At 41.6% G+C, this 20,927-nt stretch overlaps 1 protein-coding gene and 1 long non-coding RNA gene across 16 annotated transcripts in view; one reads left to right on the top strand and one right to left on the bottom strand.

The window, feature by feature from the left end:
• The window catches only part of arvcfb (ARVCF delta catenin family member b), a 280,305-nt gene that overhangs the window by 11,423 nt on the left and 247,955 nt on the right, over positions 1-20,927 (bottom strand). For all 15 annotated transcript variants that reach the window (XM_067438967.1, XM_067438968.1, XM_067438969.1 and 12 more), the window contains 3 exons: positions 4,124-4,251; positions 1,078-1,228; positions 227-419 (listed from right to left, as the gene is read on the bottom strand). In XM_067438967.1, the coding sequence (XP_067295068.1) occupies positions 227-419; positions 1,078-1,228; positions 4,124-4,251 (472 nt within the window). The remainder of the gene's footprint in view (positions 1-226; positions 420-1,077; positions 1,229-4,123; positions 4,252-20,927) is intronic.
• Positions 1-20,927, top strand: part of LOC137071204 (uncharacterized) — a 186,880-nt gene that overhangs the window by 47,088 nt on the left and 118,865 nt on the right. The gene's annotated exons all lie outside the window — the stretch shown is intronic.

Here is a 20,927-nt window from a genome sequence, read left to right as displayed (position 1 = left end):
ATAATTGCACAGAAAGCATGTTTAAATGATGTACCATGCAAATTAGGTCTAAAAAGTGAAAACAGAGATCAAAATGTTAAAGGTTTTTCATAATATTTGATATTCTAGTTTCATAAAATAACAAGCAGAAATCAGAATTAAGTTTGCAGTGTGAATAGAGCTTAAATGTGAATTAAAAGGACACCATACTGTGTAATAATTAAAACTTGCTCCATTCACTTCTTACCTGGTCCTGTTTATGGCCACAAGTTTGTCGATTGCTTGAGCAGTAATGAGAGAGCGGGCGTTCTCAGAGCTGTCAGTGATGATTTCATGGATGGTGTTGAGGATGGCCACCACTGTGTCCTCCTCTAAGTTCTTGGCTGGCCGCTGCTGTCCGCTGGGAAGGTTGCTGACCAAGTCCCTCATGGCATAACTCCCTGAGGATGATACAAAAGAATGTAAAAGAGGTTTCCACATTTATTTTAAAATGTAAAAGAGGCTCTGGAAAAGAGCAAAACAAATAGCAGAAACCCAGAAGCAGAATGCTACGGCCACATCGTTAACACTGATTAGCATTCAGTCTTCTACATATCAAGTTCATTAACATTAACTGTTGCCTTCTGGGTAAAAATCTGCACTGAGTAACAGTTCAATTTTAATAAAACATTTTGTTTTACCAATGTTGCTGTTTACCAGTCAGCCATAATACATTTTTCAAGCTACACTATTGATTCAAAAGTTTGGGGACAGTAATATTATTATTTATTTTTTATATAAATTAATACTTTTATTCCACAAAGATGCATTAAAATGATTAAAAGCTATCTATCTGTCTGTCTGTCTGTCTATCTATCTATCTATCTATCTATCTATCTATCTATCTATCTATCTATCTATCTATCTATCTATCTATCTATCTATCTATCTATCTATCTATCTATCTATCTATCTATCTATCTATCTGTTCTTTTGAACAGTTTTTTACAATTAAATTAAAAGTATTTAACAAAGTATTATACAAATATAATAATACATATATGTGTAAATCTATGTTTTAAACAAAAGATGGAAATGATCAGGAAATGCTGCTCTTGCCTATCAGGTCTTTGTTGCGGCGATCGATGGACAGGTTCCTCAGAGCGATGGCCACGGCTCGCACCACTTTGTCTGAGTCCGAGCGCAAGAGCTCCACAAGGATTGGCAGCCCCTTCTCCTTACGCACCGTCGCCCGGATATAGTTTGACCACTGTAGAAATGAGAGGATCATACATACTGTATGAAGCCAGTGGTTCAGACATTTTTCTGCTGCACTCATTTCATTAAGTCAGGTCAACTTATGCTCAGCCAGACAAGCAGCTCTGCAAATCTTTCATAACATGGAAAATAATTTGAGAATGTGTGTGCAAGAAAAACATTCTGGGAAACTGCAATCCAGTAAATAGCCATTTGTCCCTGCTAGACTTGTGTGCATTTTTCACTCCAACACCATGAATCACAAAACCTTTATGTGACACAAGAAATCTCTCAAACAGTGCCCCTGAGATAGTAATTAAGTTGTTGCAAAACCACACCATGGCCACTAGGAGATAGTAGTGAGCCTAGAAACACACCCAAAGAAAAGTAGGGAAAAGAATAAATTAATAAATAAAAGCTCTCAAATCCTCTTATATACGACAGACATGACAGGTCTGTCTCCCAACAGCAGGGGTTTGTGATGCGCTTGGGACTCTGGGTTCACAAGCACGTGTGTGTCACCAGGCATAGAGATGAGGCAGGTCTGAAGCGGTGTAATCACACAGAAAAGCTGTGAGCTTATTCATGGCTGCACTTCAGGTCCAATTTGGAGAAGGAACCAGGGTCAGGGCAGTGCAGTTTAATAGGATTTACTCTTGCATTAGGTGTAGGGGGACGTGTTTATTAGGGGCATTTCCTCTTGACTTCTGCCACAAGAGACAACAGAGCACCACACATGACACTGTGGTACAGACCCGTCATACCTGTAATTAGGTATTGATTAGAAAATGTGTTCAAGGTCCATTTCAAGCAGACAGAAACAAAACATCCCAAATTAAGGTTTATGGATTTGCATTAAGGATTTGCAGAAAACAACAGAGAAAACCAAGGCCACTTCATATTTCAGCAGAATAGTAATAAATCAGAAATAGACTGAAAAAAAGTTTGGGGTGAGTAAGACTTCATTTTAAATAAATCAACACTTTTCAGCAAGGATGCATTAAATCGATCAAAAGTGAGAGTAAAGACTTCTATATTGTTATCTTCTATTAATCAAAGAACCGTGAAAAAAGTCATGGTTTCAAACATTAAAGGAAATTTAAGTTTAATAATTATTTACTCACCCTGGTTGTGTTTTAATACCAAATGCTTTTCTTTCATTTGTGGACCACAAAAGGAGAATTCGCCCGATCGCTTGCGCGCTCTTTAAACACAGCAGAGATCAAGAAATTAATGTTATTTCACTACTTTTCACTACTTGCCATAGTGCTTACGTTTTGGTAGCCCTTCTGGAAAACACATAGCCCCAGCCCGGAAGGTTGGGATTTGCGAACCCTGGGAGTCTGAACCTGAATTGCAATGAACCAACAAATAAGGGATTCTCCAGCCTGGTGTGACAGCATGCTGGTATGCTTTGTTAGACACATCACGTTCACATAATCAGTACGATCTGTAACAATGCAATAACTACTTTTGCATATAAAAGACATGTTTTACTCACATAAGTGTGCTGCACCATTCCTCATATATCCAATATAGAAGGCACAGCATTGTGTTTTAATCTCAATATTTCTGCAAATCCAGTTTCAATCTGATACTTGTTTACAAATGATAACCTTGGTATCTTCGGTGTGTTTATTGCTCTGTAACATCATGATCAGTTTAGCTCCACGAGTCTGTGGGCAGTGCTACAGAAGCAGGCGTACACATAGAGGCGGCGTTTCACCCTTCTAATACGTCATTGATTTGAGAGCCTCGTTTTCTGGGCCTGGTATCTATAAAAGCTTTTCTTTTACTAACAAGGAAGTTTTTAGCTCTGAAACTTACAGGATATTCTTATATTACCATGACCTTTTATAGGCTCAAGAGAAAGTTGATTTCTCTATTTATCACCCCTTTAAATGTTCCAAATACAATCCATGTACCGTATTCTCTGAGGTGAACAGTAGTAGTCTGTTTCTAGTAACAAGAAGTTATTACGTTCACTCCTGTCAAATGTCATTCAGGTCCGGATATTCAGCTCAGTGAAGAAAACTGACAGCTTGTGTGCCTTTTCTGGGAGAGTCGTGTGAACGGCAATGTTTCTACTGAATGGGCAACCAAGCACGGAAGTCTGATGGCCAAGGTCAGGATTTTCATTTTTTAATATATTAAATGTTGGTTTGTTTTTTCTGTATATTGTATGCCTGCAGAACACTTGAAATATACTGTACAACACATGCTGCATTAAATCATTCTATGATAGTTTTGCTTCTTTTTTTTTTTAAAAAGCTTGACGCTGGTCACAGTTCACTGCCATTATAAGGATGAAAAAAAAATTCTCCTTTTGTGGTCCAAAAACAAACTATGGCTTACTGCAACAGAACAGCAGCAGGGTGAGTAAAGTATTACTTAATTTTTTTTTTTTTTGGGTGAACTACCCTTTAAGCAGCATGATTTTAAGTTTATTGAGCTACAAATCAACATTAGAATGATTTCTGAATGAACTTGTGACACCGAAGACTAAATTAATGGCTGCTGAAAATTCAGCTTAGCTATCACAGGAATAAATTACATTTAAAATCACAAAAAACATATAGTTCATAAAATATTTTTTATTATTATTAAATAAACGCAGTCTTGGTGCAAAGAGACTTCCTTCAAATACGTAAAAAAAATCTTATCAACCCCAAACTGCAGTGAACAACACAAAAAGGTATGTTTGGACAGAATAAATAAATTATATTTTCAAAGGTTTTCAAAAGACTTACATGCACAGATGAGATGCATGATGTCATCCATGACAACAGCTCTGATTCTTTTATTTTTATTGCTATATTTTATTAATATTTTTCACTCTTTATAAGCATTAGAACACACTATCCAGAATTTTATACTCATATCAGGAAGGTTATGAGAAGACACTCACTGTCCACTGTCCAGCGCTGAGGTTCTGTAGAGCCCCGGCTGCTGCTTCTAGCGTGTTATAGTTCTGGCTTTCTGTCAGCAGAGACAGGTAGAGTCGGACCACCTCCGGCTGATACAGTAACTCAAAACCTGCACACGTACACGACAGGCACACAACAGAATAACATATAAAACTCTGGTAAACATAGTTGAACATAGACACACACATAGATTAGCTATGGGGTGGTAAAAATTGATTACATTTCCTTCTGTCAGTGTTGTGATGTACCTGGCGAAATGATAAGTGGACAAAATAACAGGGTAGGACAAATGCATGATTATCACGACAAATAAATAGAGACAGAAAATCAAAGACACTCCACTTTCACAGATACATTGAGCAGTTCAATAGACAAACTGCCTAAAAAAGCCAATAGCCTGATGGACGCTTGGCTTCTTGATAGCAGCACCCCAATCTAAGGCATTGCAATCAAGTAGTCTTTCATTAAACGTGACTTGAGGTCAGAAAATCAAAAGAAGAAGCTCCTTCTTGCTGATTCAGGGTCAGTTCCTCCAACACAATTTTGAGAATACCCAGTTAGATTAGAAACATGCGGAGTGATAGCAGGGAGTGGATAATTAGGTTCCTCATGTCTGAATTTCCAAATCATGCCGGTGGGCCTACGAATCACTGTATGCTACTCCCGGGATGTGACCGCTCGCGTGTGTGTGTGTAAGTGTGTTCCTCTACACTTATTTTCATAAACCACACCTCTGAGCATTGCAATACAAGATTTATTCATCTAACTAAACACGAACATAAACAGGGAATTAGAGAAAGTTCTTCCTCTGGTATATTCCAGTGATTCCGCTTCAGGACCATATTTTACACTGAACATGCCAAGTGGTGACTCGAAACAGAACCACGATTGTTTACTGTACAAAATAAACAAAAATATCTACAAAAATTTACTGAATTTGAATTTTATTGAGAATGAGGTCGTCACACATACTGTAAAAAAAAATGCAGGTCTCCAATTGAAAATTTTCAAGTAACTCATTACTATACAAGTCGTTATTTAATAATTTTTGCGCACAAAAAACTATTTTAGTCGCTTCATAAAATTATTGTTGAGCCATTGTGGTGAGATGGGCTTTGTGACGACGTCTTTAGTACCTTTTATGGGTCTTGAGAGAGGAAATGACATTGGTGTCAATGGAGGCCTTTCTGAGCCATCGGATTTCAACAACATCTTCATTTGTGTTTCGAAGATCTCACGGGTGTCGAACGACATGAGGCTGAGTAATTAATGACATTTTCATTTTTGTGTGAACTAACCCTTTAATACACAATGAAAGTTTAAATATTTGAGTTATATGAGTTCCTATCTGAGGATAACCATTTAATTCAAATTTTCAGAACTGTGCACCACCGCACATCCATCATGCACAGTCTTGGTGTAAGGCTAGTCATAAAGTGCACATGAACTCACTTCATGGCTTAGCCTGGCCAAGCATTACACCAAAGCTGAGCATGACGGATGTGTGGTGGTTCAACAGGCCGTCTTTACTTTCACAGCCACGTCCAGATCGAGGAGTCTGGAGAAGTTCAAAGAAACCTGAATAATGATATTCATACAAAGGCAGGAAAACTGCAACATAGTGTAATTCGGTAACATGTCAGAAACGAGTTTGCACTGTGCTGGAGAGCAGAAAAAGATGGAAGAGCAGCCATACTAATGCATGTTTGCTGGTGTGTGACTGCATTAGAAAGGCTCAGCCACTGCCTGGCCCATCTGCACTTTCTAAATGTGCACCTAACACCTATAATTTAGAGAGGGAAGAGTGGCCTGCAGGATGTGGGCTGCTCACTATACATTTTTATTTCTGTCTGACTGATGGTTTGAGCAAAAGAACTGTCCTCAGCTTTTTTTGTAGTTTCCACACATTCACAACCTCAATTACCATTTAAGGCTATTTTAAGTCTTTCTTCTCCCAGCTGCTTTAAAATTCCTCTTGAGCATGTTTCTATGCAAAAAGACATCAGAGAAGCCTTAGAGAGTGAGTATGTACGGATTAGCTAAGGCATGTGTTCATTATTGTGGCTTTTTACACAGAGCTAAGTAGAAAGTCATAAGTCAGTCCTTCAGATACAGAGCCGTATCTCTCTCTCTCTCTCTCTGACAACAATAGCATTCAGTGAACTCCCTGTCAAAGTTGAGTTAACATTGAAAAACCTAAATGCTTCATATTGTGGAAAGATGAATGCCTGCTAGTTCAGCTTTAAATCAAACCAGTCAATAAACACAAAACCGGCTAATTAAATCAGCTTTTGTCTTGTAGGGATATGTCTGACAGATTTATCACTGCAAATGGAGATTGTTCTCCATGTATGACTGGCGTCTGTGTTAAACCCTACTGCAAAGTTCATGTCATATCCATGACAGCCCTTTGATATCCAGAAGCCTGTCCACATTCTCCTCCTCACATAGTTCTTGGAGGCCGGATTTGCCTCTAAGTAGTAGTTACGAAACAGCACATTTTAATCTGTGATTAGGGATTAGTTGCGTTCCTTCAGAGAGAGAGAGAGAGAGAGAGAGAGAGAGAGAGAGAGAGAGAGAGAGAGAGAGAGAGAGAGAGAGAGAGAGAGAGAGAGAGAGAGAGAGAGAGAGAGAGAGAGAGAGAGAGAGAGAGAGAGAGAGAGAGAGAGAGAGAGAGAGAGAGAGAGAGAGAGAGAGAGATATCAAAACAGCAGGAGACAAAACATCTCAGCTCTACAAATATCATTGATTCTTGTCAGGATCCAATGTCTGCTTCTTTGAACAAAACAAGAACCGTGCTGTAATGTTGAATACATTCAATGAGCTGTCATACACATAAACGTCCAAGCCACTGTACAAATAATTTAAACACTTTACAAACTGATAAAAGAAACATCCATGTCACCCTGGTGCTTTATTACGTATATGAATGTAATTGGCAATCCCAAGGGAAAAAGGGGAGGGATCATGATCAAGAGACACACTCTTGCTTTTGCAATGAGACTCTTTTATTAGGTCAATTCAAATTAGTGCGTGACACCAAGAAACAACCCTAACCTTTGACCCTACAGAGGATAAACAATATGGAGAATTCAAGAATGGAACATTTAATAAAAAAATAAAAAAATAAAAAAAAATGTTTTATAATATATATATATATATATATATATATATATATATATATATATATATATATATATATATATATATATATATATATATATATATATATATATATACATTAATAACCTTAGAGTGGACATAAAAGAGGTATACTGGACATTCAAGTATATACTTGAATTCATGAATGCAGATGATGAGAAAGAAAGAACGGACTCCTGAGGCGTCTCCATAGGGAAAATGAGTCCATTGCAGGCAAGTCTGAATGACAGTCTACATTTGGAATGGATTCCACCCTTATGCTTTATTGTGTTGGCTTGTAAGTTGAATCAACAAAGTGGTAGGAACTTCAAATGCCAACAGACAGCACCAAAAGGAAGGTGGTAATGGCTTATAGTCAACATCACAGCATTCATGCTCATTCGGGCTGCCCGTGGAGACAGGAAGTAGGGTAGTCTGCAGGGAATAGGATTCACCAACAAAGCACCTTTCTTTTCTTTTTCATTCTGAACCCCTCATCCCTCCGCAGGCCACTGAAACAGAATTGACAAGCCTTTCGAATATTTGATTTCCTCTGGAAATGCTTCTTTTTAGATTGAGAGCCTTTGGCCAGCTCTTAAACTGTTTTGGTTCATTCCTAAAAGTGGCTTCTCCCTTTCTCCTCTGTGCTCCGGCTGGCCAAATCTCACAGTGACATCCCAGACCAGACCGGCTGCTGAGACCAGCTTGTCACCACTCACCCGAGGAGGTCTTTTTGCTTTGCTTGTCCTCAATGACTTGTATTATGTGGAGTGTCAGTCTTCACACCGCCCTTCATTCCCTCTCTATTCATCCATTACCTTCACCCCATCCTTCACTTTACAAAAAAACCCCAGATTGAATTACTTTTCTATGTAAATAATGTTGAGATTTTAGTATTGAACTAGAAGATACTATCCTTACCAGGACCGACTTAGTATGGACAGCATTAATGCACTTCACATTTCCCAGGTTTTTGTGGTTTTTAAACTCGACGGGCCTTTAAACTCAATGTTTATTTGAGGGACAAAGCTTGCCAAGAATAGATGTTTAACAGCTGTGAAACCTTTTGAGTGGCTATTAAAGACTTGTTAAAAAAAAGCATTGCGGAGAGAATGGTTGAACATCATTATAGTAATCCATGTTTATATCCGGGGATGTTGATAGAGTAGGGTTAGGGTTGGCAAGAAAATCTAGTGTCTGAAATTATGAAAAAGAGATATCCTTCATCTCATATATATTCCTGTGGTCAATTAATAAAAAACCTTGAGTGCTTGAATTTGTCAAAACATTGATCAATTTTCCATGGACCAAAATAACAGCAGCTGATAAACTGATTCTGAGATTCATTGAGATATTGGTGCGAGTAAGAGGAAATTGAATTGCATTATTGAATTACGAAAGATCTAGAGGTCAGATAAAGTCCAGAACTAACCCTGCCTCTTCTTCAAACAATAGTAGTTGGAGAGCCCAGGGTAGAAGTGTGTGACTGAATATGGTAGGATGAGACAAGGAAATAAGCCGCTCTGTGTATAAAATTCAACAGTAGAGCTGAAGTAGGCAGAGAAGATTGCACACCAGCACTTCAAAACAGCCATCGCTTCAATTACCCAGGCAACCAACCGGTCTAAACACACTAGCGAATCTATTCATTAATAGACTTTAAAGGGAACCTATTATGCAAAATTCACTTTTATAAGGTGTTTGAACACGGATTGTGTGAGAACAACCAGCCTATAATGGTAAAAATCCACTCATTCATTTTTTGTCGTGTGTAATTGACATAAATCAAAAAGCAGTCTCTTCAAACAAGCTGATTTAGATTCTCCCCTACAATCACGTAATTGTAGGGAGAAGCCCCACCCACAGCCGGTGAAGATCTTCCCTATTAGCACTAATTTTAGAGAGACTTACATTTTATGAAAAGAGCTTTAATAGGTCCTCTTTAAAGAGAGAGAGAGAAAGAGAGAGAGAGAGAGAGAGAGAGAGAGAGAGAGAGAGAGAGAGAGAGAGCAGAGAGAGAGAGAGAGAGAGAAGAGGTAAACAAGAAGAGAGACAAACATTGCTTCATTTAGCTCTGATCCAAAACCTTCTAAGTTGTCTACCCAGATAGCATTTAAGGCATCAGAGGTGCACTTTGGATGTGAAAGCTGTTTGAAAAGTTGAGCGGCAACATTATGCTGCCTTCAAAAGCCTCATTTTGGTCAGATAAGGCAGCATTCCATGTACCCTGCACAGGTGTACAATGGTAAAACTGTGGAAAAAATAGCCTCATCCAAGACAAAAGAACTGCAGACTATATATTATTGTTTAAAAGTGTGGGGTAGTTAAAATGTTATATATTTTTGAGTCTAGACTGCATTTACATATTTGCATTATAATATATTTTAAAATGCAATTCATTTCTTTGAAAGCAAAGCTGAAATATAACAGTGATTCCTGGAAATAGAACAGATGTGAAACAGAACAGCATTATTTATTTATTTAATATTTGTAACATTTAAAATGTCTTCACTTTCACTTTTGATGTATGCATTCTTGCTTAATAAGATCATAAAAAATGGCTACCCCAAACTTTTGAATGATTTTTAAAAAATATATTTCACCCAATTTCTGTGTGTTTGTGTATTTTATGCTTATTAAAGTTAAATGACTTGAACTCTACTGAAAATCACGTCTCCTTTGTGTTACATAAGGAGCGCTAGGTGGGCAGTTGCTGTTAAATTGAGAGGCTAAGGGCGCTTTTCCACTCTATGGTACGGCTTCAAAAAGGGATTATAGAACGATCTGTATAGTTGCGCCGCCTCTAATGGTTCTTAGAGCCTCTAACTATAGTTGCATGTGGATGCTTCTAAGTGCAAGAAGTTTGTTTCAAAGGAGGCTGATGCCAGCAAAAAAAATACTGCTACAAAAAACAGGAGACAGGGAACTCGTACAATAAAGCACAGACGGCATCACTTGGTTTGCTCGACGGCGCACAAGGGTAAGCTAATCTTGCATTTAGCAATGTGTTTAGGATCTCAATTGCTATATCACTGTCATAAAAGCATATGCACTGTAAAGTTGGTTTTTGTTGGTCTAACTTAAAAAAAGTAAGTTAAGTGTTTTGAAATTAAAAACTTTGAGTTGATACAATGAAGGAAATTAGTTTAATAAATAGAAACTCAAAATATTATTGTATCTGAACCACACAAAAAAATTGATAAATCATGAAAATAGCACTATTTGGCATGTTTCACGGCATCATCAGAAATAAAACACACACAATTACCCAATATGCTTACAAAATCTTTTAATAATATTTTAATAAAGGTTGTCGAATCTCAAAAAAATGTCATTGTATTAACTCAATTTTAATATAAATGAACTCAAAATTTTAAGTAACTTTTAAGGTAACTTTTTTTCTACATTATTTTTTACAGTGTGGTAGTGACGGCAGGGGTAGCTGTTAGTGACGATTTTCCCAGACTAATCAGTGATCTGCAGTGTTTACACGTCACATTTTAGTATAGGTATGGCACGCTTGAAAGCTCCACCAAGGTGCTACTATTAAAGGTAGCCTGGTTAAAACCAGACCATTCTCAGTAGTAACTGAGTTATGATCTGGCAAAGCTTCATAGGCAAATCATTTCCAAAGGGGCGTCACCAACGGACGATAACGTATACAGAACGACGAAGAGCTGAGACAGCAATTCTCTGTTTTTGATTTCGAGGAAGATGTTGACTTGGCTTTTGACGACTTTTGCCAGAGTTGTAAAAGAAATATGATGATAGCTGGTGGCCACCGCCACTCCATCAACATTTTTGCAAAATTTGGAAAACCTAATACCATCTCAGACTGAGTGAAACATCTCAGATTGACGGTCAAACAGAAAACATCAAGCGCTGATCACATTTGTCCCCGTTGTAAGGCATTTGTATTGCGATTAGAACAAGATTTGGAATATTTTGAAAATAAAATAATATTGAGGAGTCTTTGGAAAATGGTGTCTTACAAACGTAATTAAAATTGTCATTTCAGATTTCAACATTTTCACACTTGAGCATAGTTACGCTAGTTATTTATTTAATTATTTTTACATGATTACCAGATCTAGTGTGAGGAAATAAGCACAGAAAGGCCAGATCCAGAGCTGCTGTGTGGTCTTAGCCCATGATCACACTCCCAATCCTCCTCATCAAAGTAGACAGTGTAATCCACATCTTTTAACGAAAAGGAAAAGTTTAAATTGCTTAAAACAGACGCAATAGCTGATTCAAGTAATGTTCCACGGTGACATCCATCTTTATAATGTGCAAAATCTGCTTCACTGTCGCTGCACTGTCATCGTGTAAAGTCCGCTCCAACGTTTCTGATTGGTGCCGCGATTCCTACGGATTAGAAATGGGCTTGAATGGGCTCTTTGCCAGACTACTTGCAGAGCAAATCTTAATTTGCCAGAAGTTGTCTGGGCTAATTTAAAGGGTAAAACAGTAAAAACAGTATTTATTAAAAACAGTATTTATATATATTTATTTACCTCTAATACCCCACTACGTCCAACAGCCTTCAGTGTGCAATCATTTCCTGATGTGAGGTTAATGTACACGATATGACGTAGTTTACGCAAGCGCCGGAAGTGATCTCTCGGCTGTTGGACATGGACGATATAAATATTGTTCAGTTTCTCGCACAAAATGATCATTTCATGTCTTAAGACATCAATGTGTCGTCACGAGTCTCAGGGTTTAATATGTTTTTTTATGTGAATGTTTTTTTACCCTCATAGTACTCTCATGTGTTACCATTCACATGCATTATACGACTGACAGACTGCAACGGTTGGAATTAAACATCTTCATTTGTGTTCTATTGAAGAAAAAAAGCCATCTGTATATTGGATGCCCTGGGGTAAGCAGATAAACATTAAATTTAATTTTTTGGGTGAACTATCCCTTTAATCAAACCGTACCAAGCTGCAACATGCAGCGTTAAAAAGTGAGCCATACCAAGCCTTAAAAGTGCCAGATCTAGCCGTACCATGCAGTGGAAAAGTGCCATAAAAGTGTAAAGGCTGTGTCAAAGCATTCTGCAAAAAAAAACTTCTATAGACAATAGGAAATTGTCTCATTTGAAAGGTTACAGGCTACATTCTAAGTCTTGCATCTTTAGAGCCATCTTACTATTAAAAAACTGTTTTGGGGTTCACCTTGAGCTCTGGATCATTTAACTTTCACACAGACACAAGTGGCAGCTCGTGCAATGCATTGAGAAGGAGGGGAGAAAGAGAAGGCATGCAGAATGCAGAGCAAAAGCACTTAACATGAGATGCACTGTGAGGGACATCACCGGTGCTATGATCGTGCTATATGATAATGACACTATTAATTCAAATGCTTAACATCACAAAAGTAAAAATTGCTCTGTGAATACCAAGCGAATAAAACTAAAAGATTAAGTAGGACAGAGGCATTATATACTGAAGTCAAATCAGTGAAAGAGAGATGCCTACAGGCTAAAAGCACATGGCTGATGTAGATTGTGTTTTTGTGAAAATACATAGTTTTGTCAGAATTTTTTCCATTGAGAATATTGTTCTTCAATCGTCTATCGTGTCTGACAGCCAATACGCACAGGACTAAAATAAACCCTGAGTTTGATTGGTACAAGACAAAAATGAAGCGGTGTTTGAACAATCTGCTATGAATTCTCAGTATGGCATCTGTCAGTTTTTGATGCTTTGAGGGGCCACACACACACACACACACACACACACACACACACACACACACACACACACACACACACACACACACACACACACACACACACACACACACACACACACACACACACACACACACACACACACACACACACACACACACACACACACACACACACACACACACACACACACACACACTGTCTGGTTCGCTATCTTTGTGGGGACTCTTGTGACTCAATCGCTGGGATCATTAATATGCATGCCCCCAACATTTGCATATGCCACAACATTTTCTTTGTCAGGTGGAACTGCGCAGCCGAATCATCAGGAGTTCTGCAGGTAACCAAGCAGAAAAATGGATAGCAAAAACGGCAGATCATGGATTCTAATCCACGTAGTAGTCCACAAATTAAATGGACACCTATTTCACCCCAGACAGTTTTTCTAACCTGGGGCAATATCTAGTAAGGTTCGCTCAGCGTCTAAAACTGAAGGAAGGGGCAATTCCAACTACAGTGGAGATCAAAACAACATACAATTTCCTAAATTTCATGGTCACTGCTTAGTCCTTTTTGAAATGATCCTAACAGAAGCAGAAGGGCAGGTTTTTAAGCATATTTCACAAGTTAAATATATTCTGAAGTACAGTATATAGAACGTAAATAAGACAATTGAAAAATAACGCCGGTCAAAATTAGAGAACACTTTCAGATACCTTCAAGCTTTGGGTGTTAATCTGGCACTTGGTGCTAATTTCCATAATAATCTGGCAAACCCTATTTAACTAGCAAACTTAGCAAACTTTCCAATTTTCACTGACTTTGCAAGATGGCAAGCCACTCTAAGGTGACTGAAACCCTACGACACCATGGTTGTCCAGATGAAGGCCAAAGGGATGACCCTTTTAACCATTGCAAAAGAAGTTGGTCATTCCAAGTCTGTAATTTCTAGAATACTGACGTTTTACAAAGAAACTAATTAATTCAAGTACCCAAAAAGGTATACGCAAGATCAATGCACAACAGGACAGGACAATGCGGAGACTTTCAATGTGGAATCGGTTCAACACTGCAGCTGGAATTACTCGCCAGTTCAGACCTGAACACAGTAAGGACGTTTTTCCATACAGTGTCTTGTCATTTAAGAGAATTCAGACTGAAAGCTCACTCTGCAGTGACCAAGCCTCTCATCAGCAGAAAAAATCAAAAGGCTAGACTAACCTTTGCTGAGGAGCATGTTGTGTGAACAGAAAAGAATGATGAATGCAAGTTTAATTTATTTGTGTCTGATGGGAAACATTATGTTCAGCATCAATCTGGGGAAAGATTGAACCCAAAGTGCCCAAAGAAGTCAGTGAAATATGGAGGAGGAAGTGGTATGGTTTTGGGGATGTTTCTGCAGCAGAGTTGGCTCTATTATACAGCTACCTAGCAGAACCTGTTTATCAGAACCTCCTTCAGTAACATGTGGTTCCTTTACTGCTAGCATCTCCCAATCAGCCCGCAATTTCTATGCAAGACAATGCCCCCTTATCACACTGCAAAACAGGTAAAGCAGTTCCCTGAAAGTGAGAACATTGAAATAATGAAATGGCCAGCCCAGAGTCTGATCTAAACCCCATTGGAAATCTATGTAAAATCATTGGCGACAAAGTTACAGCTAAGAAACCCACTACAGTTACTGAGCTGTGGAAGAGACTGGAAGAAGAGTGGATCAAGATCACACCGGAGCAGTGTATCTAGTGATGTCCTGTGGCCGCAGATGTGCTGAGCTCATTCAAAGCAAGGGCCTCATACCTCCTACTAATTTTTGACTGCTGTAAGCATCACATTTAAGTTGTAATGTTTTTTTTTTTGTGCTACATTGGTTATTGTTCTCTTATTTTGATCACAGTGTTTTTGACAAAATAAAGGTTTTTGTAGAAGTACCTTGGTATTTTATAAAACATGCTAGCAGAACAATGCTAATCTTCCTTCACACTTCAAGCAAAGAACATCAACAATATTTCTGACAAAAAATCTAATGTTTCTAAATTGTTCTCTAATTTTGATCTCCACTGTATATTCCTGCAAGCAGTAAGTATTGATTTTATCCACTTATTGACTGTTTAAACAATTTCTGGTTAAATTGAAAGTTTCTTAGAGAGACAGCATTGTCTAGATAACGCAAGATGATAAATATTGATACCCCTCCTTGAACTGTCACCTTATCGTGGTGGAGGGGTTTGAGTACCTGAATGATCCTAGGAGCTATGTTGTCCGGGGCTTTATGCCCCTGGTAGGGCCTCCCAAGGCAAACAGGTCCTTGGTGACGGGCCAGACTAAGAGCAGTTCACAAGCCCATTATGAAAAAATTAAAAACAAGGGCCGAGACGTCGCCCGGCATGGCGCAGCCGGGGCCCCACCCTGGAGCCAGGCCCGGGGTTGGGGCTCGTATGCGAGCGCCTGGTGGCCGGGCTTTCCCCCATGGGGTCCGGCCGGGCTCAGCCCGAAAGAGCGACGTGGGGCCGCCCTCCTGTGGGCTCACCACCTGCAGGAGGGATCATAAGGGGCCGGTGCATAATGGATCGGGCGACAGTCGAAGGCGAGGCCCCCGACGACCCGATCTCTGGACACGGAAACTGGCTCTAGGGACGTGGAATGTCACCTCGTTGGCGGGGAAGGAGCCTGAGCTTGTGCGGGAGGTCGAGAGATACCGACTAGAAATAGTCGGGCTCACCTCCACGCACAGCTTAGGCTCTGGAACCACACTTCTCGAGAGAGGCTGGACTCTCTACCACTCTGGAGTTGCCCATGGTGAGAGGCGGCGGGCTGGAGTGGGTTTGCTTATAGCCCCCCAGCTCAGTCGCCATGTGTTGGAGTTCACCCCGGTGAGCGAGAGGGTTGCTTCCCTGCGCCTTCGAGTCGGGGATAGGTTTCTCACTGTCATTTGTGCCTACGGGCCGAATGGCAGTGCAGAGTACCCGGCCCTCTTGGGGTCTCTGGGAGGGGTGCTAGAAAGTGCTCCGACTGGAGACTCCATCGTCCTACTGGGGGACTTCAACGCCCATGTGGGCAGTGACAGAGACACCTGGAGGGGCGTGATTGGGAGGAACGGCCCCCCTGATCTGAACCCGAGCGGTGTTCTGTTATTGGACTTCTGTGCTAACCATGGCTTGTCCATAACGAACACCATGTTCAAGCATAAGGGTGTCCATCAGTGCACTTGGCACCAGGACACCCTAGGCCGAAGGTCGATGATCGACTTTGTGGTCGTCTCATCTGACCTCCGGCCGTATGTCTTGGACACTCGGGTGAAGAGAGGGGCGGAGCTGTCAACCGATCACTACCTGGTGGTGAGTTGGATCCGATGGCGGGGGAGGAAGCTGGACAGACTCGGCAGACCCAAACGTACTGTGAGGGTCTGTTGGGAACGTTTGGCTGAACCCCCTGTCAGAGAGATCTTCAACTCCCACCTCCGGCAGAGCTTCGACCAGATCCCGAGGGAGTCTGGAGATATTGAGTCCGAGTGGACCATGTTCTCCACCTCCATTGTCGACGCGGCCGCTCGGAGCTGTGGCCGTAAGGTCTCCGGTGCCTGTCGAGGCGGTAATCCCCGAACCCGGTGGTGGACACCGGAAGAAAGGAATGCCGTCAAGCTGAAGAAGGAGTCCTATCAGGCCTGGCTGGCTTGTGGGGCTCCTGAGGCAGCGGACAGGTACCGGCAGGCCAAGCGGACGGCAGCCCGGGCGGTTGTGGAGGCAAAAACTCGGGCCTGGGAGGAGTTCGGTGAGGCCATGGAGAAAGACTATCGGTTGGCCTCGAAGAGATTCTGGCAAACCGTTCGACGCCTCAGGAGGGGGAAGCAGTGCCCTACCAACACTGTCTACAGTGGAGATGGGCAGCTGCTGACCTCAACTGGGGATATTGTTGAACGGTGGAAGGAATACTTCGAGGATCTCCTCAATCCCACCGACACGTCTTCCTTTGAGGAAGCAGAGGCTGAGGGCTCGGAGGGGGACTCGTCCATCACCCGGGCTGAAGTCATCGAGGTAGTTAATAAGCTCCTCGGTGGCAAGGCGCCGGGGGTGGATGAGATTCGCCCTGAGTCCCTTAAGTCTCTGGATGTTGTGGGGCTGTCTTGGCTGACGCGCCTCTGCAGCATCGCGTGGCGGTTGGGGACAGTGCCTATGGACTGGCAGACCGGGGTGGTGGTCCCTCTTTTCAAGAAGGGGGACCGGAGAGTGTGTTCCAACTACAGGGGGATCACACTCCTCAGCCTCCCTGGGAAAGTCTATGCCAGGGTACTGGAGAGGAGAATTCGGCCGATAGTGGAACCTCGGATTCAGGAGGAGCAGTGTGGTTTTCGTCCCGGTCGTGGAACGCTGGACCAGCTCTATATCCTTCACAGGGTGCTGGAGGGTTCATGGGAGTTTGCCCAACCGGTCCACATGTGCTTTGTGGATTTGGAGAAGGCATTCGACTGTGTTCCCCGTGGCACCCTGTGGGGGGTGCTCTGGGAGTATGGGGTCCGGGGCCCCTTGCTTAGGGCAGTACGGTCCCTTTACAACCAGAGCAGGAGCTTGGTTCGCTTTGCCGGCAGTAGGTCAAATTTGTTCCCGGTGCATGTTGGTCTCCGGCAGGGCTGCCCTTTGTCACCGGTTCTGTTCATAATTTTTATGGACAGAATTTCTAGACGCAGCCAAGGGCCGGAGAGTGTCCGGTTTGGGGACCACGCGATTTCATCGCTGCTCTTTGCAGATGATGTTGTCGTGTTGGCAACCTCAGACCGGGACCTTCAACATGCATTGGGACGGTTTGCAGCCGAGTGTGAAGCGGCGGGGATGAGAATCAGCACCTCCAAGTCCGAGGCCAGGGTTCTCAGTCGGAAAAGGGTAGCTTGCTCACTTCAGGTTGGTGGAGAGTTCTTGCCTCAAGTGGAGGAGTTTAAGTATCTTGGGGTCTTGTTCACGAGTGAGGGAAGGATGGAACGGGAGATTGACAGACGGATCGGTGCATCATCTGCAGTAATGCGGGCGATGTACCGGTCTGTTGTGGTGAAGAAGGAGCTGAGCCGTAAGGCAAAGCTCTCGATTTACCGGTCAATCTACGTTCCTACTCTCACCTATGGTCATGAGCTGTGGGTCATGACCGAAAGGACAAGATCCCGGATACAGGCGGCTGAAATGAGCTTTCTCCGCAGGGTGGCTGGGCGCTCCCTTAGAGATAGGGTGAGATGCTCGGTCACTCGGGAGGAGCTCAGAGTAGAGCCGTTGCTCCTTCACATCGAGAGGAGCCAGCTGAGGTGGCTCGGGCATCTATTTCGGATGCCCCCTGGACGCCTTCCCAGGGAGGTGTTCCGGGCACATCCCACCGGGAGGAGGCCCCGGGGAAGACCCAGGACACGCTGGAGGGATTATGTCTCCAGGCTGGCCTGGGAACGCCTCGGGGTGCCCCCGGAGGAGCTGGAGGAAGTGGCCAGAGAGAAGGAAGTCTGGGCGTCTCTGCTTAGACTGTTGCCCCCGCGACCCGGCCCCGGATAAGCGGAAGATGATGGATGGATGGATGGATAAATATTGATTAATATTATTTTGTATTACAAAATGCAACCGTAGATATGCATGTCATACTACGTTAGTTTAGTTTGAAGGGGGGGATTCTGAAATCCACTGCCGCTTCAATATACCTGTATATATTTATATCCTAATTAACTTCAAAATCAAAACTTTAATCAATATTTATCCTATATTATTATAATGATTCTATCCAGTTATGATTTTGTTTTGTTTCTTGTTTTCTAAAGTGTGTATTTGGTCTCTGAGGAGTGACTGAGGGTCTGGCCTAGAGATGTGTGATGTGTCACTAAACACTGGCAACAAGGTTGTGTGTTTGGATTTGAGGTATCACACACCCCTAACATGTCAGGAGTGCCTTAACAGCGTTTGCTCACTTAGCCCGGCTTCCAGATATGAAATATGGATTTGTCTTTCATTTAATTTATTATATTTTATTCCTTTTATATTTCCTTTTACTGCAACACTAAAGACTCAAGATGAATATTGCCTGTACTATTGTGTGTCCCTCTCACTGAAAGAAAGCACATGTTATCAGTATGTTTTGGTAAGAACTAGTTAGAACTGGAGCTTAATCAGCTCCAACCTTGGAGAGACTGTGTATCTTTGTGTGTGCGCAATATTCTGTGTTACAGATCAGAATGGTGTCAATGGGCACCCTAAGAGATGGGTGGACTTGTTGTTCTGGGCAAGCTGGCGCCTGCTCCAGATCTGGAAGGTCACTACGGGCCTGATTCTGGGGTGAAAGCGTCAACAAGTGACACGTCAGTGGAAACGTGCATCAGATTAACTGACTCGAGTGGAAATTTACCATGACCGTGCATTGTCTCTGAGCCAATCAGAACCATCCACATTGCAGTAATGACGTGGATAAGACCTTGAAAATGGTATAACTGTTGGGACAATTGTATGTACGATAGGGCGAGGCAACGAGACGGGGAGAGAGGGAGCGCGGCCTACGAACTCCTTGTGAGACTTGAAGCTGGCTTCTGCTTTTGAAACTGCAAACTATTCTTAAGTAAATTTTTCTTTTATTTAATTGGAATCCTGACTCTGTCTTCATTTCTTCACTACTGGTCCCGGGTCATAAGCTGTTAACCCCTAACAAGTTGACTACCAGATCGCTCACTCGATCCTTCTAGCTAACGTCGCCTTCTCCACCATCTAAGTTAAAATACTAGTCATTTGACAATGTTTCTATTCATTTAGTACGAAATATATATTTATATTTTTGAGAACTGAATATGATGTTTTGCATGCTTGTATTTAAGAGTACATCACAGTCACTGCGTAGCCTACACTAACATAATATAAACATGCAATATCGTTGATGAAAAAAGACGAGTCTAAAATGTAGTTTAAAAAAAATAAAAACTGGTTTTGGTTTTGTCGGGGGGAAAAAAGAGTTTTCAAGGGTTCATGTTTGCGGTTGCCAGGTTTCAGTTATTTAAATCCCCCAATCAGAGCTTTTCTGTGAAAAGAACACATATACTATCCAGTGTTATACCTAAACATGTGCAATCTGGCAAACATATGCACACAATCTTTCTCTCTCATGCGCGGATCATTTGAAAACACCAATAAACAAGTAAGCTGCATTTTATCAATCTTCATTTGAGATGTTCTGCTTAAAGTGTCATTCAGCCGCTTCACTGAACAACTGAACTTGTGTAAGCTGCTGAAATAAGCTAATCAAAGCAGAGCTCAACATTAATATTCATGACCCTTCCAAATAAGGCAAAAACAGCATTACATCCTAGGGACAATTTATAGGGTTGTAAATGGACCTGTAAAACTGTATCTGGACAATTTTTGACCTTAAATAAGCCACATACCCTCTATGTAGATATCAGAGAGAGAACAATTTAACATATTGTTTCAACTCATTCTAGGGAACCTTTAAACCATACAAACTGTACATTCAATCCCCCTACAGTCTGTGATGGGTAGGTTTAGGGGAGGGGCAGTGTATGCCCTACACTGTCCTGCCCCTAAACCTACCCATCACAGGAAACATTCTGCATTTTTACATTTTCAAAAAACATCATCCTGTATGAGTTATAAGCCTTTTAAAAAGTGGGGACCGCTGACTGGTCTCCACAATGTAGGTGATTTGAGGTTTTACTATCCTTATGGGGACATTTGGTCCCCACAATGTAACATAAACAAGGTCAAACAAATACACACACACACACACACACACACACACACACACACACACACACACACACACACACACACACACACACACACACACACACACACACACACACACACACACACACACACACACACACACACACTTTGAGTGGTACTGGCTTTACACAGGAAATACAAGTTTCTTCTGTTTGTCTTTTTGTCATTATGTCATGTATATGTAAAGGAGTC

This window comes from Pseudorasbora parva, chromosome 3 (assembly GCF_024679245.1).
Source record: "Pseudorasbora parva isolate DD20220531a chromosome 3, ASM2467924v1, whole genome shotgun sequence".
Lineage (NCBI taxonomy): Eukaryota > Metazoa > Chordata > Actinopteri > Cypriniformes > Gobionidae > Pseudorasbora > Pseudorasbora parva.
This window is presented reverse-complemented; position numbering and strand designations above follow the sequence as displayed.